We start from the raw sequence: 26075 nt of genomic DNA, 5'->3' as shown, positions 1-26075 counted from the left end.
AACAACTCCACAAAATTTGAGCTTAATCGGAGTTCGTTTGATCGAGTTTTGGCTTTTTCTTCGTTGGCTCGGGCTGCTGAAAACAAGGGATAGCTTAACTTCCGCCAACTTCCGCATTGGAACAAGGAAGTTCCGCGTTCGCACGCTGAACTTTCGTGTTCAAGCGCTGATGTTCCGCGTTCTAGGGGCTGATAATTGACCTCTGGTGGTCCCGAGGCGTTTCCTTGATTTGCTCTTGCTTTCGCTTGTTCTGTGGGAGTCCTGCAGTTCTCAAGATCTTTTCTCAGTCCTCAAGTCACCAGTTGGCTTAGAGGATTTTGAGGTGGACTCTTGCTTCATTGTGATTGAAGTTGAGAGCTCCGGTTTCGGTTTTTGGAGTGTTTCAGTGTTGCGCTTGGTTTTCTATTGTGGTGAGTGTCCCGCTGTGTTCTTCAGTCATCACCGAGAACATCCAGCCACCAGTTGGCTCGAGGGCATCACTTTGTGTGTTTTGGTGTTTTGGAGAGTTATTTGGGATAGCGGGCATTTCGATAGAAATTTTGATCGGCTCCCATTCAACCCCCCCCCCCCCCCCCCCCCCCCTAGTTGCCTTTCTGTCTATTTTTTTTTTTTAAGATCGTTTGTAAGGCTTTGTGTATCCTAGTAATAGAGAGGCCGGAAGTGTGTTTTAAAGACTTTGTATGTAATGATCTTAAAATTAATAAAGCTTTTTCCTTATCGAAAAAGTTTTTTTTAAGTCAACTAAGCATGCGGGGAGGATCCCCACCTCGGTTTTTTGATAAATAATAAGAGTACAAGAATAAAGTTTAAACCCTAACTAGGCAGGAGGAATAAGGTTACAGTTTTGAAGATACATATACACCATCGCCCATCGGCACCACTCGTCTTGGAGAGAGTCAGGATAGAAGCGTCTGTCCCAGAGAACAGAGTCAACGCCAACTAGTTTCAACACTCCATGAGTTGATAGGTGTTCATTGCGGAAAATTGAGCCGTTGCGCACGCCACAAAGTCACCAAAGGATAGTATTGAGAACGGCCGGCCAGAGCGAATTGGGATGCAGCAGTTTTTTAGGTTCGATGGCGGACGAAGACATTTGGTATGCTCCTGTCCATTGACAACACTGGATAACATTAGTAGAGAGATAAAATGGAAACGATAAACAAAACTGGCCGTGATTGTTCGGCAAACACCAGGGATATGATGATGACGGACAGAATCAACATCCCAAAAGTACTCACTCCGTCTTAGAAAGGATGCAATTCTAGGATAGTGCTAGGTCAAATGATCTGTAGTTTGCCTAAGTCTATAAAAATATACTATTCTTTGTCATACTAAATGAGTATCATTGGATTCTTCATTAAATATATTTTCATAGTATCCATATCTGGAGTCATACATGTTGATATTATTTCCTATATGTAAAGTTAATCAAACTTTAGTTAATTTGACTTTAACCATATTTAGAATTTCATCCTTTTCGGGATGTAGCCATGTAGGTAGTACCTATCAACTTGAACGCGGTTCATCCATCTTCGGAGTAGGTCTGTTCGGATGCTGGGCAATTTTCTGCAGCAATTCTTGCTTCAGTGTGTCGTCAAAGGATCCCTTGAGCCAAACATGCTTGAGTGAAGACGTATGCTTTAGCCCAGAAAAATTCAATGACGACCCATCCAACGAACGAACCTTGAGCTGCTCAAGCAATTTCATATCTCTGTCGGCAAACTTCACTTGTAAGCTGGAGCTGCAAGCAATCTCGAGGACTTTGAGTTCACAGAATTGGTTGGGTGTAGACCACGCCGCACCATCTAGTGTATCACAAAATTGGAGCTCAACATCTTGGTCTGCTTTTAAATGAAGGCATAGGACTTGCAACCTTCTTATCTGACCAAGGACCTTTAGGCAGCTCCAGTGTTGGAACTTCTCTACATGTACCTTCATCTTAAGTCGCTGTAGATTCCTTGGGGTGGTGAATTTATCCAACCACTCCAAATCCTCGTCCATGTGGAGCTGCAGTGACAGCGATTCCAAATGGACGTGCCCCTCAATAGCAGAAAGGAACCCCTTGATGTTTCTCCTATTGATGCCAGACACTCCAAGCTTGCGAAGTTGGGTCAGGTTCTTGAACAGCTGAATGTTCTTACCACCTATGGTGCTGACGTTAATAACACCAAGCGTGTGCAAGGATACGAGTGCTCCAGTCCTTTTGGGCACCTTGACGCCATCACAAGCAGAAACATGTCCATACCTACTCCTCCTTGTTGTTGATGGCTCCTCATCCATCAGCGCTACACTGGTGCCAGCACGAATATACTGCAGCTGCAGCAGCTTGCTGATGCCAACTGGAACCTTGTCAATATAGGTGTGTCTGATATCCAGAGTCTGGAGCTGATTCAGGCCACCCAAGGATTCTGGGAGGCGAGAAACCTTTGTGCATCTTCTAAGAGAGAGGAACTTGAGGCAAAGTAGATGCACCAACATTTGTTCGACGTCATTATCATTGACGTTTGTCTCCTCCAGATCGAGCACACGAAGCACTCTCATCCTGTGAGATATGAAGAATGACCTCCACTCTCTAACAACCGTCAAAGACCGTAGCCGTGAGAAGTCCAAGCTGTCGAGCACAAACTTGTCTCCCTTCCAGCTGCTCCCAATGGCCAAGTGCTGTCCTGCACGTTGTATGTTCAGACTGCACTGTCCCTGCAGTACAGTTACTTCCAGTGGAAGGAAAATGTTCTCTTTCGTTTCCTGTGAGATGATGTAGTCAAGGAACAAAGAGTTGACATGGCATGCAGTCCCTCTCATGCAACCGGCAACGGAAGATGATGTCTGTGGCGGCTTATCTATGATGCCCAGGGTGGCAATGTTGCCCAAGAGCTTCTCCGTGTACTCCACCTTGCTGTTGCTGTCAAGGCCCTCACAATAGCTCTCTGCAATCCACCTCCTCACCAAACGACTCCGCCGAATTATGGTGCTTTGAGTAAAAAGTGACAGATAGAATATGCATTTCTTGAGGCGGTGGGGACAGGTTTGATAGCTTGAATAGATCGTGGTGAATACGTTCCGAAAGCTGTCAAGCCCTTTGTTGGTCTTCAACTCATACATGAAGTTTGCATTCAGGCGCATCTCCTGTAAGATGTTTGGTGCTTTGTCGAAGCAGTTGGCTAATGCAACTATTAATTTGGGAAGTCTTCCACACTTATTTATGATAAAGCTTGCATCCTCCATCATATTAGGATCCGGATTGGAGGTTCCAGCATCTTTAGTTGCCTTATTTTTTTGGCGAAGGTCTTTAACTACCTGTTTCATGGAGAATAAAAGAAGTGCACTATTTAAATTAAAAAGGACTATCGATTTATATTTAGTTAACACTAATTCATAGAAGCTAAGCTATCCCTGCGCTAAATTAAATACACAGTCATCACTAATTGAATGGAGATGTTTGGTCGAAATATTATTCTGTACTCAATTTACATATGTATATCAAAGTCTTGGAATTTAATTTCAAAGGAAATTTCTAACAACAATGATGGACTCTAAAAGAATAAAATTTCAAAAAGGACAATATATATTACCCTCATTAGCATTACAAGAATCAAATAAGTAGAAACAATTTACAATATCTAGATTAAAGGGAGCACTTGATTGAGGCTACAGTTGGGTTAGCATGTTTGTTTAATTCATCATTGTGTTTAGTTGAAAATAATATACAATTTCAATTAATAAAAGAAAAATAAATCCAGGGCGTAACCCTCCGGTTTGCTTCATCAAAATAAAATGCGCAAGGCGCCATTGGTTTTAATAATTCATTCGATCATTAAGACACATATACTAAGAAGGCTAGTATATGTCTAGTCTGAGCATGCATGGCTCGGGTTAAGGACGCACCTCATCGAAGAGACAATGGGCCTTATCAGCTTCTAGACCTTTGAGGATGCACACTGCATCATCTGATGTTGCACAATGTCTGGCAACACTTTCATCCCTTGTAATAACAATGATACAGCTCTTGGTAGCCCTTGAGATCAAGTTAGCTTTTATCACGTCCCAATTTTCCATGGACCCTAAGTCGTCAATAACAAGAAGCCACTGCCGTAGTTCCAGTAGATCCCACCACGATAGAACGATATCTTCGCCTTCGGCTGGTGGGTAGTGTTCAATTCTGCCATCGGATGTGAAGCCGTAAATACTCATACACATGTCCACGATATCGAACGGATGGGGTGCATTGACCCAACCGTTCATCATGAACTTCCATGCTGGACTCTGAGGGTCGTTGAAGAGGGTTTTTACAAGAAATGATTTCCCAACACCAGCAATCCCGCACACTGAGACCACACGATGTGCCTCGCTGGTGAGTGCCAAGTTTATCTGCTCTATAAGTTTGTTTGCTTCAGGTTCGTGCGCGACGAGAGGGCAGGAATCATTTTTACCAAGAGGGCGAGGGGCCGTTCCCTGCAACTGCAACTTCGAGATCGCCCACCTCATCACCTGAAATGACAAGAGGCTTTTTATCGTATGCTAAGCGTGCTTGATTGGGCCAACGTATACGTTACAGCAGGAAACATGCGAGAAACATCTATCACACACATGACTGAAGCCCGCTAATTTGAACGCACCGGACTAGTGACCCCTCCCGACGAATTTTATAATGCTATTCGACAATAATAGCCAACGAATCAATTATGTTTTATTTTATAAAAGAATTACGCACTGAACCTCCTAGTAATAAATATCTATCAAAATTACCTCCTCTGTGCTTATGAAATATATATTTTTTAAAAACTAAATTTATTTCTAAATTACTAACACTTCTATTATGACAGATAATCTAAGTAAACCTTTATATGTAAATTACCCACTCTACAAATATAAAAATAATAAAACAGCCCACAAATCAATATCTAAATACCAATATATATCTCCTTTTATGAAAACAAAAAAACATACGTTACATCTATATTATTTCTATATAGATTAGTCACTTTTGTCACTCTTAGTATTAAACAACTACCTTAAAGTAAATATACATGACCTGTGATCCTGTTGATCTGAGTATATATGTCCATGCATGAGTAATGAACATATGTTTCTCATTTTAGCAATCATAAAAAAATGTTCCCTTAATGACTCACATACTAGTCTAAATTATAAAATAGTAGTTTAAATTATATTAATTAGTACCAATAACAATAATTTATTTAAATTGTTACATTAGATAAATCTATACATTTTGACTTAAATATTATGACATTACTGTATTAATAATGTAGTAGTAAACATTATTTTTTGTTAAAAAACTACGGCTATACTTATTATTACTTAATACATAAAGTTCAACATCTTTAGCAATGAAGAAGGTTAGTACATAGATAGCCATGGGTTCATGGTTTTTAAGATTCCTTTAGAGTAAACAACGATTATTAGGATTATATAAATATGAATATCATCATGAGGATTATTTGCATTACAGGTCCTTCTAGATCTGACTCCAAATTCTACAACTGATCTCGAGGGTCGTGGAGTAAAATGGTTGTCTATGCCTTATGATGCAGTTTAGAATCCACAATCCTTATTTTTAATAGAACACAAATTGAGATATTTGAACAAAAGGTACGACAAGCACAAGAGTTTCAACCTAATGTGTGGATAAAAAACCCACATAAATTAATAATATCAAAATTGATAAGAAGATCTATAGATGTAGATCGAAAATTGTATGAATCAATATAATTGATAAGTTTATCATAATCAAAGATATAAAAAAAAGCAATTTGTGAACAATGGACCTTCCGGCGATGAGGAGATAACACACACCAGACCCGTCAGGGGTTCGTTCACTGTGCAAAAGAGTTCACTGGATGGTCTGACTATGAGGAACACTAGCATTGGACAATCAGGTGTATGGACAGACATTGACAGAAACTGATGAAGCTTTCAGGGAATATTCTTCACCGGACGATCAGCAGTCAGGAGATTACACACGATGGATAGTTAGACTTGGTTTAGTGACGTCCAGAGGCAAAGTCACTATACAAATGACTTCATCGGACGATCCAGCGATGGTGATGGGCAACACACTAGTGGAATGACGTCGTTCAATAGAAGAAGCAATATCTAGTTCAACGGTTAGTGGTCACTAGATGATCCGGTGATAGCAAATGAGTACCACAGGACTGTCTGGTGTCTATAAAAAATGCCAGCCTTTGCCAATGACTAGTTTTAGGTGAAGCGCCGATAATATACTTCATTCACCTAGTTGTTTGGAAGGTGTTGGCGGAGTAGCTTCAGGCCTTAGTCATCATATCCCATCCATATGAGCACTCAGTGATCATATCCAAGGGATTGTGCTTAGTGGCATCACTAATGAGTGATAGGCCTTAGATTGCGAACAAGAGAGAGACCGACAGTGTTCCCATGTAACCTTGGTGCGCTGGAACACTTTGAGGCTTTGTGCCTCTTTGTCAATTACATTGACCCTTCAAGCATTGTGTGGAGCGTTGACAACTTGGTGTGCAAGAGATGAAAACACCCTTCCTTGGTGGAGAAACTTCATTGTGGACAGACCCAAGATGATCGGAAGAGTCGAGTGGCGGCGGTGAACTTGAGTGGCTTGCAGCACTTGTTGTGGTTGGCGGAGACCTTTGTGGCAACCTCAACACTGTGACAGCGCAAAAGCTTGGTGACCAGAAGTGTACCTCAGTGGAATTTCAACATGGATTAGGGCTTATATTTTGGCAAACGACCCGTGGGATGCATCGCCTTGTCTAGGGAGTTTGCATGTTCTTACTTAATGAGCTCTCTACATACTACATTTAGGTTTTCATATGTACTTTGTTTGTGTGGCTTTACCTTCCTAGTGTAGTTTTTCCTCACTTATATGACTGGCTTTATATTGCAAAACACTGTGGGTTTGTATAGGTAGAGAACAACAGATAAACATAAGTGCACGTCTTGTTAGTTGTTTCTTTTCATCTAGTATGAAATCAAGTAAAACTCTTGGTTAGAACAAAAAGTTACTGAAATAAAAATTATAACACAAAACCGGGGAAAGAAAATAATATATGCACAACAGATTAGGAAAAATATTACAAACTCGTCTAGCGCGAGCTCCGCCACCAGACCACTCAGATGTGTGTTAGAGAGAAGGGGATCGCCACATGGCTCACCTGCAGGGCCTGCACACCGCCGCTGCTTCATCATCTTCTTCTATCCTCTCCACCGGACAACTCAACTACTACCCGCACAATAGGTTCTAAGACAGCAGTCAGTGGAAAAAAAGAGAGGAGATATTTACTTTTTTTGCCACATTTAGAAGTGGCCACTCTTAACATGCCAGCTTTAGAAGGTCTCCACCATATTTGTTAGTAGAGAAGGAAACTGTTTCAATTTTTGGATATTTTTCCTTTGTGGTGGTGTAAGTCACCCCTCGAGCGTCATATGGGCACACAAAAAGGCCTCCATGTCTCTACCTTATCCTACATATCGGCCCTGCAATGCATGCCCCCATTGAAGAAGAGGGAGCCCCTCAGAACTCACCCTTCACAAGAAGAATGCCTAGAGGTGAAGGATAAGGTAGGGGCAGGGATGTCTTTTTCACATGCCCCTACCTGGACCGCCACGTGAGTAAAATGTTCAAATTCTCTATTTAGTGCCAAATCTATATGAGCCCTTCTAGCGCTGGAATTTCAAGATTGGTCACTGCTAATTGTGGTAGGAAATTAAATATCTCTAAAAAAGCAGAGCGACCAGTAGGAAGAGAGAAGGTGCTGGAGAAAAGAAACGAAAAAAAGAGATAAGGTGGACCAAAGAGAGCATTCGCTTGGATTGGACGCTCATTACGGGGGTATGGCCCCCGGTATCCTCAAGACAAGACATGGGCCGCACCATCAGAGGTGGCTCAGCCCACAAGATCAAGACGTGCACGGCGCTGCTCGGCGTGCACCGCAAGACATTGTATAGTACCAAATAGGATACTTACCTTGTAACCCTGCTCCTCCAGACTATATAAGGAGAGGCAGGGGTTCCCTAGCGGAGAAGATACATAGACGATCCATCTAGATCTATCTACTACATCTCAATACAATACACCAAAGACATAGGACGTAGGGTATTACGTCGATCAGACGGCCCGAACCTATCTAAATCGCTGTCTCTGCGCCTTGTGTCACCATTCGGTTCCTAATTACGCGCACCCCCACCGATAAATCTACCATCGCGGGATACCCCTCGGTGGACTGCCGAGCATATTCTGTCGACAGTTGGCACGCCACGTAGGGGTATGCGCTTGATCCATGGCGAACTAGATGGACCTCAAATCAATAGCGTGTTCTCGTCATCAATCTCGTGGAGATCCATGCCGGTCCACGACGACGATTCGTCGCTGGCTACACTAGCCTCCGCGACAGCAGATCCGATCTCGGAACCACCTTCGAGGTCGTCTTCAACAACAACTCACCGCCCGCCAGGTGCTCGCCGTCAACGCCAACCAGATAGCGCCATACGCCGCCGACCAGACGCTCGGTCCAAAGCTAAGTCACGCTTTAATATTCTTCTAAATATGCTCCGATCTTCGTATATCGCCATAATGTTTCTCCGAACTGTTTTCCCTATATTTGCTCTCCAAACAATTTTCCCAACCCTCGAACAGTCACGTTGATGCTCGGACGCCTCTAGAAACGGCCCTGTCTCCGGCTCCTCCCTACACATGCTATGGGCTCCGCGCTCTGCGTTATGGGTGGTCGGCAGCGGCTCCTTGGTCACGCCTGTTCCTCCTACACGTGCACGAGCTCCGCGTTATGGTTAACGGGATAGCTAGGGCTAGAGACTCAGCTACACACTAATTGTTCGGGCGGTTTATATTAAACATAAATATATTTTCACGCCAACTGATCACCGAACTCATACGTCATTTCATCACCATTGCTGATTTTTCTCCAGAGTTTATTTATTTGTGCATCATGTACTACCCGTTCTATATATTTGTATTGCAGGATCATCGTCCAGGTGATCGGATCACCTAGTGCTCGGACTTCTCCACCGATCAACTGGTCGGACCGCTTTGTTCATGGACTCTATCGCCGACCAGTTGATCGGACTGTTCGCCGGTCGCTTCTACTCAATGCTCACTTCACCGCCGACCAGTTGACCAAACTGTTCGCCGCTCGTGCTTCATTGCCAGCTACGTCGGTTACTCCTCAGCGCTCGTATTCTTCGTGCTCATGGACAAAGCGGGCACACTTCACCGCACGGATGTCGTCAGCTATGTCGGTGCTCGGACCTCACCGCCTACGCTGAGGACTCCTCGGTGCTTGGACATCGCCGCCTACGCCGAGCACTCCTCGGTGCTCGGACATCGCCACCTACACCGGGGACTCCTCGGTGCTCGGATGTCGCCGCCTACGCCAGGGACTCCTTGGTGCTCAGTCATCGCCAGCGACGTCGGGGACTCCTCACTCCTCGGTGCTCTGTCATCGCCAGCAATGTCGGGGACTCCTCGCTCCTCCGTGCTCGGACATCGCCAGCGACGTCGGGGACTCCTCGCTCCTCAGTGCTCGGTCATCGCCAGCGACGCCGGGGACTCCTCGCTCCTCGATGCTCAGACATCGCCGCCTACGCCGAGGACTCCTCGGTGCTCGGACATCGCCGTCTACGCCGGGGACTCCTCGGTGCTCGGACATCGCCGCCTACGCTGGGGACTCCTCGGTGCTCGGACGTCGACACCTACGCCAGGGACTCCTCGGTGCTTGGTCATCGCCAGCAACGCCGGGGACTCCTCGCTCCTCACTCCTTGGTGCTCGGACATCGCCGCCTATGCCGGGGACTCCTCGGTGCCCAGTCATCGCCAGCGACGCCGAGGACTCCTTGCTCCTCGGTGCTCGGTCATCGCCAGCGACGCCGGGGACTCCTCGCTCCTCGGTGCTCTATCATCGCCAGCGACGCCAGGGACTCCTCGCTCCTTGGTGCTCGGACATCGCCGCCTATGTCGGGGACTCCTCGCTCCTCGGTGCTCGATCATCGCTAGCGACGCCGGGGACTCCTCGCTCCTCGGTGCTTGGTCATCGCCAGCGACGCCGAGGACTCCTCGCTCCTCGCTCCTCGGTGCTCAGACATCGCCGCCTATACCGGGGACTCCTTGGTGCTCGGACATCGCCAGCTACGCCCGGGACTCCTCGGTGCTCGGACATCGCCGCCTACGTCGAGGACTCCTTGGTGCTCGGATGTCGCCGCCTACGCTGGGGACTCCTCGGTGCTCGATCATCGCCAGCGACGCTGGGGACTCCTCGCTCCTCCCTCCTTGGTGCTCGGACATCGTCGCCTACGCCGGGGACTCCTCGGTGCCCGGTCATCGCCAGCGACGCCGGGGACTCCTCGCTCCTCGGTGCTCGGTCATCGCCAGCAATGCTGGGGACTCCTCGTTCCTCGGTGCTCGATCATCGCCAGCGACACCGGGGACTCCTCGCTCCTCGGTGCTCGGACATCGCCGCTTACGCCGGGGACTCCTCGCTCCTCGGTGTTTGAACATCACCAGCTACACCGGGGACTCCTCGCTCCTCGGTGTTCGGACATCACCAGCGACGCCGGGGACTCCTCGCTCCTCGGTGCTCGGTCATCGCTAGCGACGTCGGGGACTCCTCGCTCCTCGGTGCTCCCTTGCTACTTGGATCTTGCTACGTCTCGTTGGTGTGCTATCAAACTGCTCCATGCTGTTCGGATCAGGGTGTTGATCTTGGGCAGCACGTCTGGAGTCTTGATACGTGCATGTCAGACGACGTCGACAAGCTTTCAGACTTCTTTTTCTTTGACCCTGCTATAAGATTCATTCTTCATCTTCCAGCAGGCTCAGGAACTAAGTGGGCACACTTCACCTTGCGGTGAATGTGCGCTTTTCATCTCGAGGCTACGCTCGGGGACTGGCTGCATGCTCGACTGGTCTTCTACTTTCTGACCTTGGCACCACGCGACTACGTCACCAACTGTCAGGCTCGGGGACTAGCTGTGGGGGTATGGCCCCTGGTATCCTCAAGACAAGACATGTGCCGCACCATCAGAGGTGTCTCGCCCCACAAGATCAAGGCATGCACGGCGCTGCTCGACATGCACCGTAAGACATTGTATAGTATCAAATAGGATACTTACCTTGTAACCCTGCTCCTCCAGACTATATAAGGAGAAGCAGAGGTTCCCTAGCGGACAAGATACATAGACGATCTATCTAGATGTATCTACTATATCTTAATACAATACACCAAAGACACAGGACGTAGGGTATTACGTCGATCAGACGGCCCGAACCTGTCTAAATCGTTGTCTCTACGCCTTGTGTCACCATCCGGTTCCTAATTACGCGGACCCCCACCGACAAATCTACCATCGCGGGATACCCCTCGGTGGACTGCCGAGCATATTCTGTCGACACTCATGAAACATGATTTCTACACGCGCGCACAGACACATCAGTTGGAACGAACTGAACTATCTATCGACTTGGACTCTTGCTAGACGACTCGTTGGACATTGGAGGACCGCACATGGCAGCACCATCGAGCTGCATGTGGTGGGTGTGTCGGTGAGCCACCACCACCTCTACCACCACCACTAGAAAAGAAGATGAGATCGGGTGGATCAATTTACATGGATTGAGTTCTTTTTCAAGGCATGTTTGGTAAAGCTCTAGCTTCAGCTATGGCTTCTATGGTGGAGCAGCTCTTCATGGCTCCAGCTCCTCTGGTTAGAAAACGTTTAGTAAAACAACTTCTCCTATTAGATCAAAAGGGGGAAAATGTCCATAGTACTCTTCTTTTTTTCCTTTCTATTTTGTTTATTTATTTATTTATTTCCTTCTCCCCTCTTGTATGGAGTATATTCTATTCCCTCTCCCTTATCCGTTTGCCCACGCCTTCCCTCCCACATGCCGCCCCTCCTGCTGAGAGGCCTGATCGTCCCTCGCCACACCTCGCTGTCCCTCAGCGGTCTGACACGTTATCCCACCCTCTGCCTCCTCTGCCTCGCCCTTCTTATTGGGAGGCCCTCACATCCCCCATCACACCTCGCCGCCCCTCCCTCGTCCCACACATTGTGCCATCCTCTCCCTCCTCCCCCGCCGAGAGCCCTGCCCCGCATGTCGCCCACCTTCTCCCTCCTCTGCCTCGCCCTCCCACTGGGAGCCATGCCCCTCACGCCGCCCCACCCTTCTCCCTCCTCTGCCTCGCCCCTACTGCCGGGAGCCCTGCCCCACATGCCACCCTGCCCTATCCCTCCTCTACCTTGCCCCTCCTGCCGGGAGACCTACCTTGCAAGCCGCCCCACCCTCTCCCTCCTCTGACTTGCCCCTCTCACCGAGAGACCTGCCCCAGACGCCGTCCCACCTTCTCCCTCCTCTGCCTCGCCCCTCCCACCGGGAGACCAGTCCCGCACGTCACCCCACCCTCTCTCACCGTTGCCTTGCCCTTCCCGTCGAGAGCCCTGCCCCACACGGAGCCCCGCCCTCTCCCTCCTGCCTTTCCCCTCCCGCTCGGAGCCCTGTCCTGATCTTGCACGTCGCCCCTTCTGTCGGGAGCCCCAGCCATCCCCGGTCCCACATGCTGCCGCCCTCTCCCTCCTCTGCCTCGGTGGCCCGCACCCCTCTCTCTCCTTTGTCTCAGCACTGGCGCCCCTCCATCGACACTGACACCGGCTTCATTGAGCTTCGTCTCCGAGCGTCGCCCACACCCACGTCCCCACAGTGGAGGGCCAGTTTGGGACGGGCCTGCACGCACGGAGGATGAAGTTGGGGAATGCTACAATTTTCAGCTCCCCTGGCATTCTTCAGCTCTCTCTCGGCGTGATTTCTAGGCAAGCAGGTGAAGCTGTTCCTCCTTTTTCTATTTGGTTCACGAAGCGGAGAGGCTGTAGGCGAAGCGGAGTCGGGAGAGGTACCTAACACGGACTCAGTTTTGCAATCTGTTCACTGGCTTTATCAAAAGCTGTATGTGGATCAATTTCTTCTTTCCTTCATCTTGTTCTTTTTGTTGGGATTGGAGGGGGAACAAAAGCTCCAGGTAGTTGAACCAAGTTTGAAGGTTTGATTTTCGATGCGAGCGGCTGACTTCTGTCTGTTTTTGCCCTCCCACATTTCGATTTGACTCAACACTGGAGCCGTTCTTAGGCCAAAATAGTACAACTGATAAGGTGGGAGAGAAGAGAATTGGCCAGAAGGGACCCACCGACTGTGTCTCATAATAATTATTAGAAGAAAAAAAAAGAATCAAGGAGGGTTGGTCAGAGGAACGAAGAATTCCTTCTGCGTGGTTGGATATGCGATGATTTCAGGTGATTCCACACCCTGCATCAATATAGGGTCGCTACGCTAGCTTGCCGTTGCCCCTCTGGAACAACGTTGCCAGTGCCCATCGTCGTCAGGATGCCCTCTACACTCTAGATGAACGTAAGCACTGGGAAATGGAAAAGGAAGAGCCACGGGCTGAATGAATACTAGATGCAAGGAGTGGACATTAAAAAAAATCAAAAACCTCTCTCCGAAAATATAGCCTTCACAACTTAACCATCTTATTCATATTTCTCTCCAAGATTAAAACAGATATCATATAGAAAAAATACGAGTTAAGCTTAATGAAAGCATTGCTTAGCTAGCTCCATATATAGCATGCAATCCAAGCAAGCGTGTTATCGGATGGTGAACACATATCCCTGAGATCTAGAATATACAAAAGTCCTCTCGTTGACCTCAACACAAGAACCATCAATCAAACTATCAAAGTCACTACTATAGAATTGGACATCACTGCCGGCCTCATCACTGTCGGATTTTAAGAAACCGACAGTGATAGTCCATCACTGCTGGTTTTTAGCTAAAACCGGCAGTAATAGGATCAACCGACACTGATATTCGGGTCTTCACTGTCGGTTCATATCACTATCGGTTTTAGCTAAGAACCGACAGTGATATTGGGTCATCACTGCCGGTTTTAGCCAAGAACCGACACTGATACTATCACTGTCGGTTCATGGCTTGAACCGACAGTGATATGCTGCAAGAAAACTTCATAAGTTTCTCATATGATGTCCGATTAAGACAAACTTTATATCAAAATTGTAGTACTCGAAGAGATCTACAACTTTGTAGTTTAAACTTTTTTAATTTGAGATCGTTTGGATGTTCAAATATTTTTATTTGAAATCATCTATCTAACGAAAATTACGTTCGATTTCTCAAATTAAAAATTTGAATTTTTCAAATGACCTCGGATGGAGAAACGCCCAAAACAAAAGTCTTAGATCTCGAAAAGTTATGCAACTTTATAGTTAACAACTTTTTCATTTGAAATCATTTACTACTTCAAAATGTTGTTTGAAATTAAATTTTAAAATTGTTGAAAAACTCTGATTTCTCTTTTTAATCTCTAGCTAAAACTTGTAACTAGTCTTTCTTCCTCATACTAACTTCAAATTTACTATTTTTTTTCTAAAAAATTCTAAAATCATGTTCTATCAATTTATTATGTTCTTATAGCTATTATTTTATCCATCTTTTTATGTGACTGTGTTTTATCTATTTGAATTTTAAATTTCAAAAGATGTAACTTCAAACGTCATTTTGGAACACTAAATGATTTCAGTTGAGAAAGTCATGAACATAGAAGTTGTAGAACTTATCAATATCTATAACTTTTATTTTGATCATTTCTTCATCCAATAAAGTGTTAGTAACATTGTTCTCAAAATTTACGTATCCCTCTTATAGTTTTATAAACTATAAGAGAGATATTTTACATTTGTGAATAATATTACTACCACTATGTCAGATAAATAAATGATCAGATGATCAAAATAAAAGTTGTAGATCTCGAAAAGTTATGAAACTCTGTAGTTGACAACTTTTTGATTTGAAATCATCTTGTCAAGGCAAACTATGTTTGAATTTCAAAATTTTAAAATTCAAATTTTGTAAATGACCTCGGATGGAGAAACTACCAAATTGAAAGTTGTAGATCCCAAAAAATTATAAAACTTTATAATTGACAACTTTTTGATTTGAAATTATGTTGTCAAGAAAAACTACGTTTGAATTTTCAAAAATTTAAATTTTGAATTTTTTAAATGACCTTAGACGGATAAACAGCAAAAACGAAAGTTGTAGATCTCAAAAAGTTATGGAACTTTGTAGTTGATAACTTTTTAATTTGAAATTATCTTATCATAGAAAACTATGTTTGAATTTCTCAAATTTAAAATTTAAATTTTGTAAACGACCTCGGATGGAGAAACTATCAAAATAAAAGTTGTAGATCTCGAAAAGTTATAAAACTTTGTAGTTGACAACTTTTTTATTTGAATTTGTTTAGGGCCCTAAATACTTATTTCAAAATTAGATAAACATAAAATGGCTAGGACGAAAATCTCATTTAGACACACACAACTTGCAGGTGGAGTGGTTAGGGGCTGAAGGCACGAAGCAAGAGATCAGGGGTTCGATCGCCGGTGGCTGCAAAGCGTGTGTTTTTCGCAAGAAAAATCGTGTGACTTGTGATGCACGATCGTGTGGCTGTCCAATGGGGCCTCTCCCAAAATTTAAAAAAAAATCCTTATTTTTTCAGCATGTTTTTTGGATTTTCTAAAAACTACATTTGTGTCGGTTCATAAGAACCGATAGTGATGTTAACTCCATATCAATGTCGGCATGTCATTGTTGGTTTAAAATCCGGCAGCGAAGGGGGATTTTGAATCGATAGTGATATTGAAAACTGTGGTTGTGAGTAGTATTGTTTGTCGTGCGTGTGACGTGAAGACGCCGGTAAATGAGCTCACTTAGTAGTGCAATCAAGTGATATATATGCCCAAAGAAAAAAGTAGTAGTTCTGTCTGTGAATGTTTAGAAAGATTATTCTAGAGAGTAAAAGCAGAAACATTTTATGTTAGTCAATGCAGGATATCGTATACTAAAATAATATAACAGTGAGATAAAAGAAAACAATACACTCGTGACATGTAAGAAAACATTTCACACAAAGTGGTTAGAGAAATTTTACAATAGTTAGAAAAAACATAGACCGTTCATTGGGTGAGATTGGACGGTGAAAAATAGGAGTTACCTAACTGAAAGTACATGTAAGTACGAAATAGGTAGAAATAGTACCAAGTTAGATGGAGCCAGTATCAAAATACTTGGGGCAAGATATGTTTTCCATTTTTTGTATTTTATTTTCAAATAAAGATAAATCAGTCATTCTAGGTTACTGCCGCCATTCATTTCGTATGTCTGCACCTACGCCACCCGGCTCCGCCGCCCTTTGCACAGGTCGCTGATCCTCTTCTTTCAGACACTACCGGACTCAGTGGCTTTGCCGAGTGCCAGGGGCACTCGGTAAAGCTCAATTTGCACTCGGCAAAGGCCACTCGGCAAAAAATGAGTCGGCAAAGGCGTCTTTGTTGAGTGTCTTTTGTCGGGCACTCGGCAAAGCCTTTGCCGAGTGTCCGACACTGAGCAAAGTTGGAACCGAAAAAACCCAAAAAATGAGATTTTTTTAATTGGTGGAGGCCCTCACCGGCCAGCGCCCGCCCATCTCCGGCATTTTTCGCGTAAAATTCGCGGCTACGAGGCCAGCGGGATTCAAACCGGCGACCTCTCCCTCACGCGTCCCCTCCTCTAACCACTGCACCACACTGCCACTTATGTCTAGATTCCGTTTTGGTTCCCCACATATTATACTAAATCGAGTGTAAATTGCTTATTTGATGCCCTAAACGAATTCAAATAAAACAGTTGTAAACTACAAAGTTTCATAACTTTTCGGGATCTACACTTTTAGTTTAGGAAGTTTTTCCATCCGAGGTCGTTTACAAAATTTGAATTTCAAAATTTTGAAATTCAAACGTAGTTTTGCATGACAAGATGATTTCAAATCAAAAAGTTGCCAACTACAATGTTTCATAACTTTTCGAGATCTACAGAGTTTATTTTGGTTGTTTTTCCATCCAATGTCGTTTGAAAAGTTCAAATTTTAAATTTTTGAAATTCAAACACAGTTTTGCATGACAAGATGATTTCAAATCAAAAAGTTGCCAATTATAAAGTTTCATAACTTTTTGAGATCTACAAAGTTTATTTTGGTTGTTTGATCATCTATTCATTCGACAAGGCCGTTCTAACATTGTTCACAAATCTTATATATATATCTCTTGTAGTTTCATAAACTACAAGAGAGATATGTTAGATTTGTGAACAAATTTACTTTCACTTTGTCATATGAGGAAAAGACCAAAACAAACATTGTACATCTTGATGAGTTATACAACTTTGTAGTTGAAAAGTTTTTCATTTGAATTAATTTACTGCTTCAAAATGTGCTTTGAATTTTTCTTTGCCTAGTGTAAAAAAAACACTCGGCAAAGAGCTTATTTGCCGAGTGTCAAAAAAAAAACACTCGGCAAAGAGCTATTTGCCGAGTGCCCGAAAAAAAACACTCGGCAATCCACTTGGCACTCGGTAAAGAACCGGTCTCCGGTAGTGAGGTGAATAGGTGAGCACACATTATTGTTTAGGATTCTTATAAAAAAAATTGGTCATATGTTTGCACTTTCTTTCTGCAGTCTTTTAGAATTTACCGTAACCAATCAACGTCATTGTGTAGGCATTTGATGAAAAATTTGGTTCATTTGTTAATCCAACATTATGTTACTGCAGGGAGCATGGATGCAAACGTGCTTTATTACCAACATGTTCCACTCGACATTGACTTGATGCAAGCACGTACGTGAGGCCATGGACATAAAGCTGGCTCAAGAGCGAGAGGAGGAAGACCGGACCCTGCAGCAGGAACATGACGATATGGCCCTAACACGGGATGCCCGAGATCTACAGTGCGATGGAGAAGTGCAACTGAGCGGCGGGGGGCGGCGGCGGCGTCTAGGCCCTAGCGGCTGGGTCAGCAGCACCCTATCCAAAGGGCACACACCATGTTCGTTTGTTGGTTTCAGTCGGACTTATTCAATCAGTCAACAGTATTTTTCTCTCACAATAAACCAGCACCAGCCAGCTCAGAAACCAACTAGCGAATACGCCGCTATAATATATTTCTCAATTAATTAATTAGAAAATAGAAAAGATGAAAGAACCTAGAGGTACAACAGTACTTTCCCAACCATTGTAAAAATAGCTCCAGTGGTTAACGTTTGTGGATTTTCCGAGATTACCTGATCGGTGAAGAAAGCGTACACAGACTGATCTTCCGAGAACTTCTGGAGCAAGGATACTTGGCACGGCTGCCCCGTGCACAGGCTTGCGATCTCAGGCTGCTTCGTTGACACAATAATCCGGCTCCCATTGTTCAGGTCTGGCAGGAATGCCCTTATAGCATTCCATTCTGCGACGCTGGAAAGGTCTTCTAGGACGATGAGGTATGTCTTCCTTTTTAGGCTCTCCATGAAATCTGTATTGGTTTTGCTGCAGTACTCCGAAATGACTGCGATTAGATCGGATGGTTAGAATGATGTATTACTTCTTAGTAGGTAATAGGTGAAATATATATTTATTTAATGGGTAAAGTTCATTTTAGGACCTCCAACTATCATAGAAGTATGGATTTCAACCTCCAACTTTAAAATCGGATAACATTGGCCCTCCAACTCTCGAAAAAGTTTACTTTAGGACCCTGACCGGTTTCCCTGGCGGTTTTGCATTGCACTGTAGCAGTGCTGACGTCAGCGATGACGTCAGCACTTCTTTTTTAATTTGCAAAATTGATATCTTTTTATTAATATAGCAAATAATATATCAATTTTGATCGTCTCGACGAGCTCTTTGCAATGGTGTACTCCGTTTTGTTGTTTGAGATAATTTTATTTCATGAAAAAAATAAATATTTCTACAAAACAAGTTAGAATAACAGAACTCGTGAAATTTGTTAGATAAATAATATTTTTATTATTATGTAACACGAAATGTTGTCTTTTTAGGTTCATTTGACCATAGAATATATAAGTTTGACCATTTTTGAAATGCAATAATTCAAAACTTGTTTTGTAGAAATATTTCTGCTTCGTGTCCGCCCGGTCCGCAAATATTTCTGCAATAATTCAAAATATTTCTGCAATAATTCAACAAGGGCGCCGTGTCCGTCCGGTTCTGGCTGCACGACACGAGCTTCTGCTTCGTGTGCTGCCACCTCGCGTCGGGCGGGCGCGAGGGCGACGAGGCGCACCGCAACGCCGACTCCACGGAGATCCTCGCCCGGACGACCTTCCCGCGGGGGCACGCGCTCAACTTACCGATGCCGCACAAGATTCTAGACCACGAGTAAGCCACTCACTATTGCTGCTACCTGCTCCCTCAATTCAATCTAGCTATCCACTGCCACTTCATGCGGTCATACTCATGCCATGCCAGCTAGAAAACAGATACGTACAGGTCGGCCGAATGGTCGTCCAGTTCCTGTGTGCTGCAATAGTAGCCGTAGGAAAGGAAAAAGGACAGGTGTACACGAATCGTATACTGTATCGGATTTGGGTACAAGATAAATATAATACTACTACTACCACTAGCTACTTAATTTCACCACAAAAACAGAAAAAACTACACTAGGAATATCGTTTGATCGTGTCATATGTTGACAGCTAGTTAACCGCAGCTAGGGAAGGTTAATTCAAAAATATCTAAGCGATCGTGGCAGGTCTGATTGACCGTCCAACTCCCTGTTTTATATACTGACTACGTTGGTGTTGTACATATACAAATATACAAAGTATATAAAATACTTGCATACGTCAGCTTAATTGCATAACTTGTTTTGTAGAAATATTTATTTTTTTATGAAATAAAATTATCTCAAACAACAAGATGGAGTACACCATTGCAAAGAGCTCGTCGAGACGATCAAAATTGATATATTATTTGCTATATTTGGAGCTCCGAATAAAAAGATATCAATTTTGCAAATTAAAAAGGAGTACTGACGTCATCGCTGACGTCAGCACCGCTACAGTGCCATGCAAAACCGCCTGTGAAACCGGTCAGGGTCCTAAAGTGAACTTTTTCGAGAGTTGGAGGACCAATGTTATCCGGTTTTGAAGTTGGAGGTTGAAATCCATACTTCTACGATAGTTGGAGGTCCTAAAGTGAACTTTACCCTTATTTAATTGTTTGTTTTGGAAAATAGGATAAAGAAAGAAAGTTTAGATATAAAAATATTTTTTGATCTAATTGATGCATGATTGATCTATTAGATGTGGTATTTTTTTTTTGCAACTTTGGTCGTGACATATTATGATTAGCATGGTAACTGCCAGTCTTTTTTATGCATGTAATTTTTCACTCCCAGCTTTCGTGATAACTAACGTGTAGCATGTTTTAGAAGGCCCTCTCAGTTATGTATGTAATTAATTAATTCATAAACTCCAAAAAAATCAATGACATAGATTTATTTGACCTATTACCTGAGTAAGGTGGCATTGCCTTCATGGACGTCAGGACAGTACTACTAACAGTTACGCTTGCTCCTTGTTCTTGGGGCTGGGGATAGACGTTATTGCAGAACGACCCAGCCAAGGCACGGATGAACTCCTGGGGATTGAACGGACCCATCAGCTTCACCCAAGTGCGGCAATGGAAGTTTGCATGGACTTTTGGGTCATCATACACCTTCTTAATGATGGATACTATCCCAAGATCGCCTTCTGTTCCACAGACCGAGACCACTCCAAGGCCCTTGTCCTCTGTGGTTATCAACCTGGTGAGATCCAAAATGCCGTTATGTTTATCAAAGCCATGTCTCGGCTTGATGAACATGTCCGATGTCCTTTGGCTGGCACTGCCAGCAGAATTCTTCGTCATCTGCTCTCTCAAGTTGCCGATGGGGTTGTAGCGCAAGTTCCTCTGGTTCACATCCTCAGCTCGGGCCTTGAGCAGCTTCATCTCAGCAACCGCTCGGTCCAGGGCCAGCACTCGTGCCTTCCAGGGAGCCTGTAAGAAGGACTGCTGTAAGCGAGGCCACCATGACCGCTTTGTGCCCAGGTGAAGGACAAACTCAATGTTGTCTTCAGTGTCATAGGACAGGTCGCGGACCTGCCCCACCCAGGTCCTAGTCACCTGGTTCTTCATGTCCTCCTCATCGGCGGTGTTGAGGAAGGACTTCATCATCTCGAACTCATCCTTGATGAAAACAGTATCTCGTTGCAGGGTTTGCCATTGCTCAGCCTCCTCCTTCATAGCGGACTTGACCTTGTCCACCAGGGCCTCAACCAACGTCCTGGAAATCCCGACGACCTCCATTATTATTCCTCTCTCGCTGGAGCCAACGTCTGCTTTTGTGGCTGTGGAAGCTAGAAGTGGGGCTGCTATTGCGCTCAATTACTGGACAGAATTGCGCATCGATCTTCCATATGGAGATGGCAAATTGGCAATATAAAGGGTCAGGTTAGAGGCACCAAACTGAAATATTAATAATACTCCCTCTATCCCTAAATACATGGCAAATTTAGGACAAATTAGTATGACAGAGAAAAGACTATACCACCCTTCGTTAAATGGAGTAGTTGCACATTGATCGATGATTGTTCCGATAACACACTAATTAAAAGACTTCGAGGAAAATAAATGGCCTAGTGGACCATTTAACCTTCTAGAGATTGATTTATTTGTAGACAAATTCTTGAGCTAAGAATCTATTTATTTAGGTAAAAAGGGAGTACTAAACAAGCCTTGTCTAAGAGGTCAAAAACCAATCGAGTAGCAGCTGGCACCTCTTGGATTATGATAATTAAGTTAGGGCATATTCATGCTACAGGACATATTGATGGCTACAGGTTCTCACATGGGAACACATGGGACGGACAACAAAACAACAGCATCCTGATTTAAAAAAACGCACAATTATTAGGAGTACTTGGGTACATAAACTATCGCGTCTGACAAAGTGAAAATCGTAAACTACTCCCTCCATTTAGTCCTGATCAGCGTGTTTGGAGGAGGCACCGCGAGACCAAGGAGCATCGCCTCACCCGGGCGGCATGGTTATCCCACCCCGTGAGGCCGTGACTCCTATGTCCACCCTACGCAGCTGCCGAGGAAGGCCAATGGCCGGACGACTCATTTAAGTCATCTTTGGCACGACTTATCTAAAACGGTTTCACCGGTGAAGCCAAAGCCGGTGAAGCCAGAAAAACTGACTTTTCCGGCTTCTGGTTCATTTTAACCTCGGCTTACAAAACGGCTTCACACTACAGCGCCTCGATTTGCGCAAAATAGATGAAGCCGAAGCCGGCATAAACCGTGCCAGAGGCCCTTACTCTACGCAGCAGCCCAAGGGGCGAGCTTGTTGTTTCCCATAGAGAAATCGGCGCCCAACCAAAAAAATATGTGTATCAAACTTGAAAAGTTTTTTTTAGTAATGCGTGAACGGGGGAGTATACTTCTCAAGTCCATGCATCATCAGTTAGTTCGTCATCCAACAAGTTGTATTTGATAAACGTCGACAAAAAACTCTTTTGCAGATCCTATTTAGGGCAACAGATGTGTATCGATTCTGGACTCAGTTGCAGCAGTCTAAAAAACAGAAGGAGTTGGTGTTGGAGATATGTCGCAAGTTAGAGTATGCGACAATGTATTTCTTCACGTCCTTTGGATGACCATTTACTATAAGAATTGAGTTATGGGTTGATTTTGTTTTGTAAGCTTGGTTTGGTTGCTGCCTGGATAAACTTGCAATGAGTTGATCTGATTTCTCCTTTTTTAAGATAAAGTCGAATGTTTCTTCCATTATCTAAAAGACAGTATGAATGGGATGGCTAGTGCCCAGCCCAACCCTCACTAAACTTCACTGATTTTACACCTCTTATCCTCGGTAAACTGAATAGCTACTAGAAATATTCAATAGGCTATGCAAACGGGTTTATTCCTTTTGTTTTGCAACAGTTCAATTTTTAATACTGGCCTACGAATCCGTGTACTTGCATTTAGAATTTTATGGGCATATCTATATCTTTTATAAAGCTAATCCCCACTATAATTTTTATCTCAACATGTAAGCCATCCACATCATCTTTCACTAACTATCCACATCATCTCCCACTAATAGGCATATTATCCCACTAACTTTTAATCTTTTAATGCAAGCTATCCACGTCATCTCCACTGGCCCAGTTACTACATTCAATATATAAAAAATATAGCAGGCATTCATATATTGCTATTTGTTTTATCGTTTCATCGTCTTATAATTCGATCCAATTCTGTTAGTTTTTTTATTGGTTTTTTTATTGTCTTGCCCAATTTTTTATAAGAATGAATGTTAGAACATACATGTTTAACTCATAAATATTTGGATGCTGGTGGATAAAATTATGGTGTATAGCTACTCAAACTTCCTTCTTTGCATAGGTTCAATGTAGTGGATGCTTCCTATTTAGTTCGAGTGTCTTGACTCGGTACATAAGGGTCTTGTATTTTCATCCTTCATTTCACAGGAAAGATTCAATGGCCAGAGGCGATCAAAGGGGTGAATGGGAGCTTCAAATTTTCTCTTCTTAAGAACTAATAAAGAGCAGCCCAGGGGCGGAGCTCAGTGGCGGCCAAACTGGGCTCCGGCCCCTGCTTGTCTCCAACAGATACGAAGGGCACTTAGCTCCAATAGATGCATGCCAGCTGTTGAAGCTTAAAATAGATAAAGCCTGTCACCAGTTGAAGGGCAGCATAGAGCTAAACATAGACTTTAGGAGTCATCTCGAACTTTTGCATTCAGTATTTTAGTTCCCAAGTGTGAATACTTATGCCATCTCACTTGTTGTCACTGGTCTACAATACTCTCAGGCCCATACTACTTACTTAGGTGAATCGATGGCAGTGCTTTGTACAATTGTAATTAGGACAATAATGTTTCTAATATTGAATTAGCCCCCCCCCCCCCCCCCCCCGATCTTGGAGCACGCTCCGCCACTGGAGCAGCCTATATCCTGAGACAACCCATGAACCTCTTGAGCAGCATTAGCCAACATCTCGTAGTCACATCGGACCTACAGAACATAGAAACTAGGCTAGAAAGACGCCGAAATGGACCAGAGGTGAAAGCCGCAGGAATTGAGTATCACCTTGTCATAACGGGACTAGCCTCTTTTTCAAACTCCGTCTGGATGGTTTTGCAACTTTCAGCCTGCAAACCTCGGAAGAAAATATCGGAACCCAATCAAATGACCTTGAAAAATCGTGATTTTTTTACGTCTTCACAAATTAACAAGGATCCTTTCCAAAAGGGATATTCTCAAAATGTGGAAGATAGCCAAACCGGCCTGGATGGTTTTGGTTTAGGACAGCCGCCGATCTCCAAAGGAAAAGGTCAAAGCTTAATCAAACGAGCTCCAAAAAAAACATGTAATTTGGTGGAGGTGTTTATAACATCATATAAAACATCTCCACTAAATTCCACGTCAATTGATGTAATAAGTCTCCAGAACCGGCTTAGCCGGATTCAGAAACCAACTTAGTTGGTCTTTCCCAGACATTAGTGAGTTCCATTCTAAGAAAAAACCCAAAATCGAACCAATTGAGTTCCAAAAAAATTATGAAACTCTACACACACCTTTCCTATCACATGGTAGAACTATCCCCAAGAGATGATGACAAAAAGGTAAAACCTTGGTCCAAAATTTTGAAATTCCATATTTTGAAGGACCGAAATAGGTGACCAGAGGGGGCGTGAATGGGAGCCAAATCAAAATTTCTCTCGAAATGACCGCTGTCCCAAAATCACCACCAAAAGCACCGAAACTCACAAAGGTGGTGTTCTCGAGCCAATTGGTGGCTGGATGTTCTCGGTGATGACCGACGAGCACAACGAAACACACACCACAGCGGAAAACCAAACCTAACACCGAAATTCACCGAAATCCAAAAGCGGTGCTCTCAACTTCAACGAGAATGAAGCAAGAACACAACTCCAAATCCCCTAAGCCAACTGGTGACTTGAGGACTTAGAAAAGTTCCTGGACATTTCTAAAAACCCACGGAACAAGCAGATCACAAAACGGACGAACGGAACTTCGAAACACCACAAAACGGGCAAGATCACAGCCAAAGTCGGCCTAACCGGGTTGCAAGGTCGGTCTGACCAGGTTGAGGACCTTGGCTCAGACCTAAACCCGGCCTGACCAGGTTCCAAGGTTGGTCTGACCTAGGGTTGACCTGACCTAGGTAGGAGGTTGCCCTGACCGGGTTTCGCAGAATCAGCACCCCGAAAACTTTCTCCCAAAAGGCAAAAACACCTCAAATCAACTCCGATTGAGATGAAATTTCGTAGGGAGGTTGAGAAACATGTTAGGGAGATATTCCCAGAGTTTGAAGTCCAAAAGATCAAGGGAGCTCCAGGGTGAAAGAAAACTCAAAACCGGATCAGGGTTTTCCCAACTTTTCTCAAAATTCTTAAACTTCGTGCTCGCAAGGAATCTGTCGAAACCGGTCAGTAGATAAGTTCCTTACATGTCCTAGCACGTATCCATCCACTTGAATCGACCCCAAAAACTCAGTTTCAAGAAATCTCAAATGGTGAAGAGAAGGGAAAGGTAGAAGGAAAAACTCAAATCAATTGCAAATCAAAGACTCAGATCTTAAAGCCACGAGGACAAGAGGAGGTTAGGGCCTCTATTCCCACTTAGATCAGGTCTACAAGGTTTGATTTACACATATGAGTGATTTGGCTAAATCATCTGCGGATCACTACAACAGTCTAGAGACAGGAAAACCCTAACAAGGACGAAGGAAATGACTGATGGGATGGCTGATTGAGGGCAGCCTCTACCTTATTTAAAGAGCTATTACACGTTCTCAACAACGTACATTGCCTATTCATACAAGGTATTCAAGTCACATCGTTTAGCGGTTGCTAGGTCCATTGGCTATTCATGTCTCAACAACGTACCTCGCTGACTAGTTGATTAAATTAATTCTAGTGATACAATGTATCCATACAAGGTATGTACTAGACTTGGGCGCTATTCACCATTCAGTGACAGGTGACGTGATCAATTGAGAAATGCTAAGACGTAGGATTTGTTAATCTCAAGATTTACAAGTTTAATCTCTTGCACTAACAAAC

At 44.1% G+C, this 26075-nt stretch overlaps 1 protein-coding gene across 5 annotated transcripts; it reads right to left on the bottom strand.

The window, feature by feature from the left end:
* Positions 1 to 766: 766 nt before the first annotated feature.
* Positions 767 to 25737, bottom strand: LOC136539865 (disease resistance protein Pik-2-like). Of its 5 annotated transcripts, none has more exons than XM_066531867.1 (6): positions 24076 to 25737; positions 20428 to 21365; positions 18190 to 18458; positions 3886 to 4488; positions 1504 to 3297; positions 767 to 1104 (listed from the first exon to the last, which is right to left on the bottom strand). In XM_066531867.1, exons 2-5 carry the CDS (start codon positions 21260 to 21262, stop codon positions 1507 to 1509), a joined length of 3498 nt encoding a protein of 1165 aa, XP_066387964.1. In that variant the 5' UTR covers positions 21263 to 21365; positions 24076 to 25737; the 3' UTR covers positions 767 to 1104; positions 1504 to 1506. The 5 variants fall into 5 exon arrangements, with proteins under 5 accessions (XP_066387964.1, XP_066387969.1, XP_066387974.1 ...); XM_066531872.1 differs by having other exon boundaries at positions 20428 to 21239; XM_066531877.1 differs by lacking the exon at positions 24076 to 25737 and having other exon boundaries at positions 20428 to 20554; positions 20633 to 23788.
* Positions 25738 to 26075: the final 338 nt, after the last annotated feature.

Source organism: Miscanthus floridulus, chromosome 1 (genome assembly GCF_019320115.1).
Source record: "Miscanthus floridulus cultivar M001 chromosome 1, ASM1932011v1, whole genome shotgun sequence".
NCBI lineage: Eukaryota > Viridiplantae > Streptophyta > Magnoliopsida > Poales > Poaceae > Miscanthus > Miscanthus floridulus.
The sequence above is the reverse complement of the archived record's forward strand: the minus strand, read 5'-3'. Positions and strand labels throughout refer to the sequence as shown.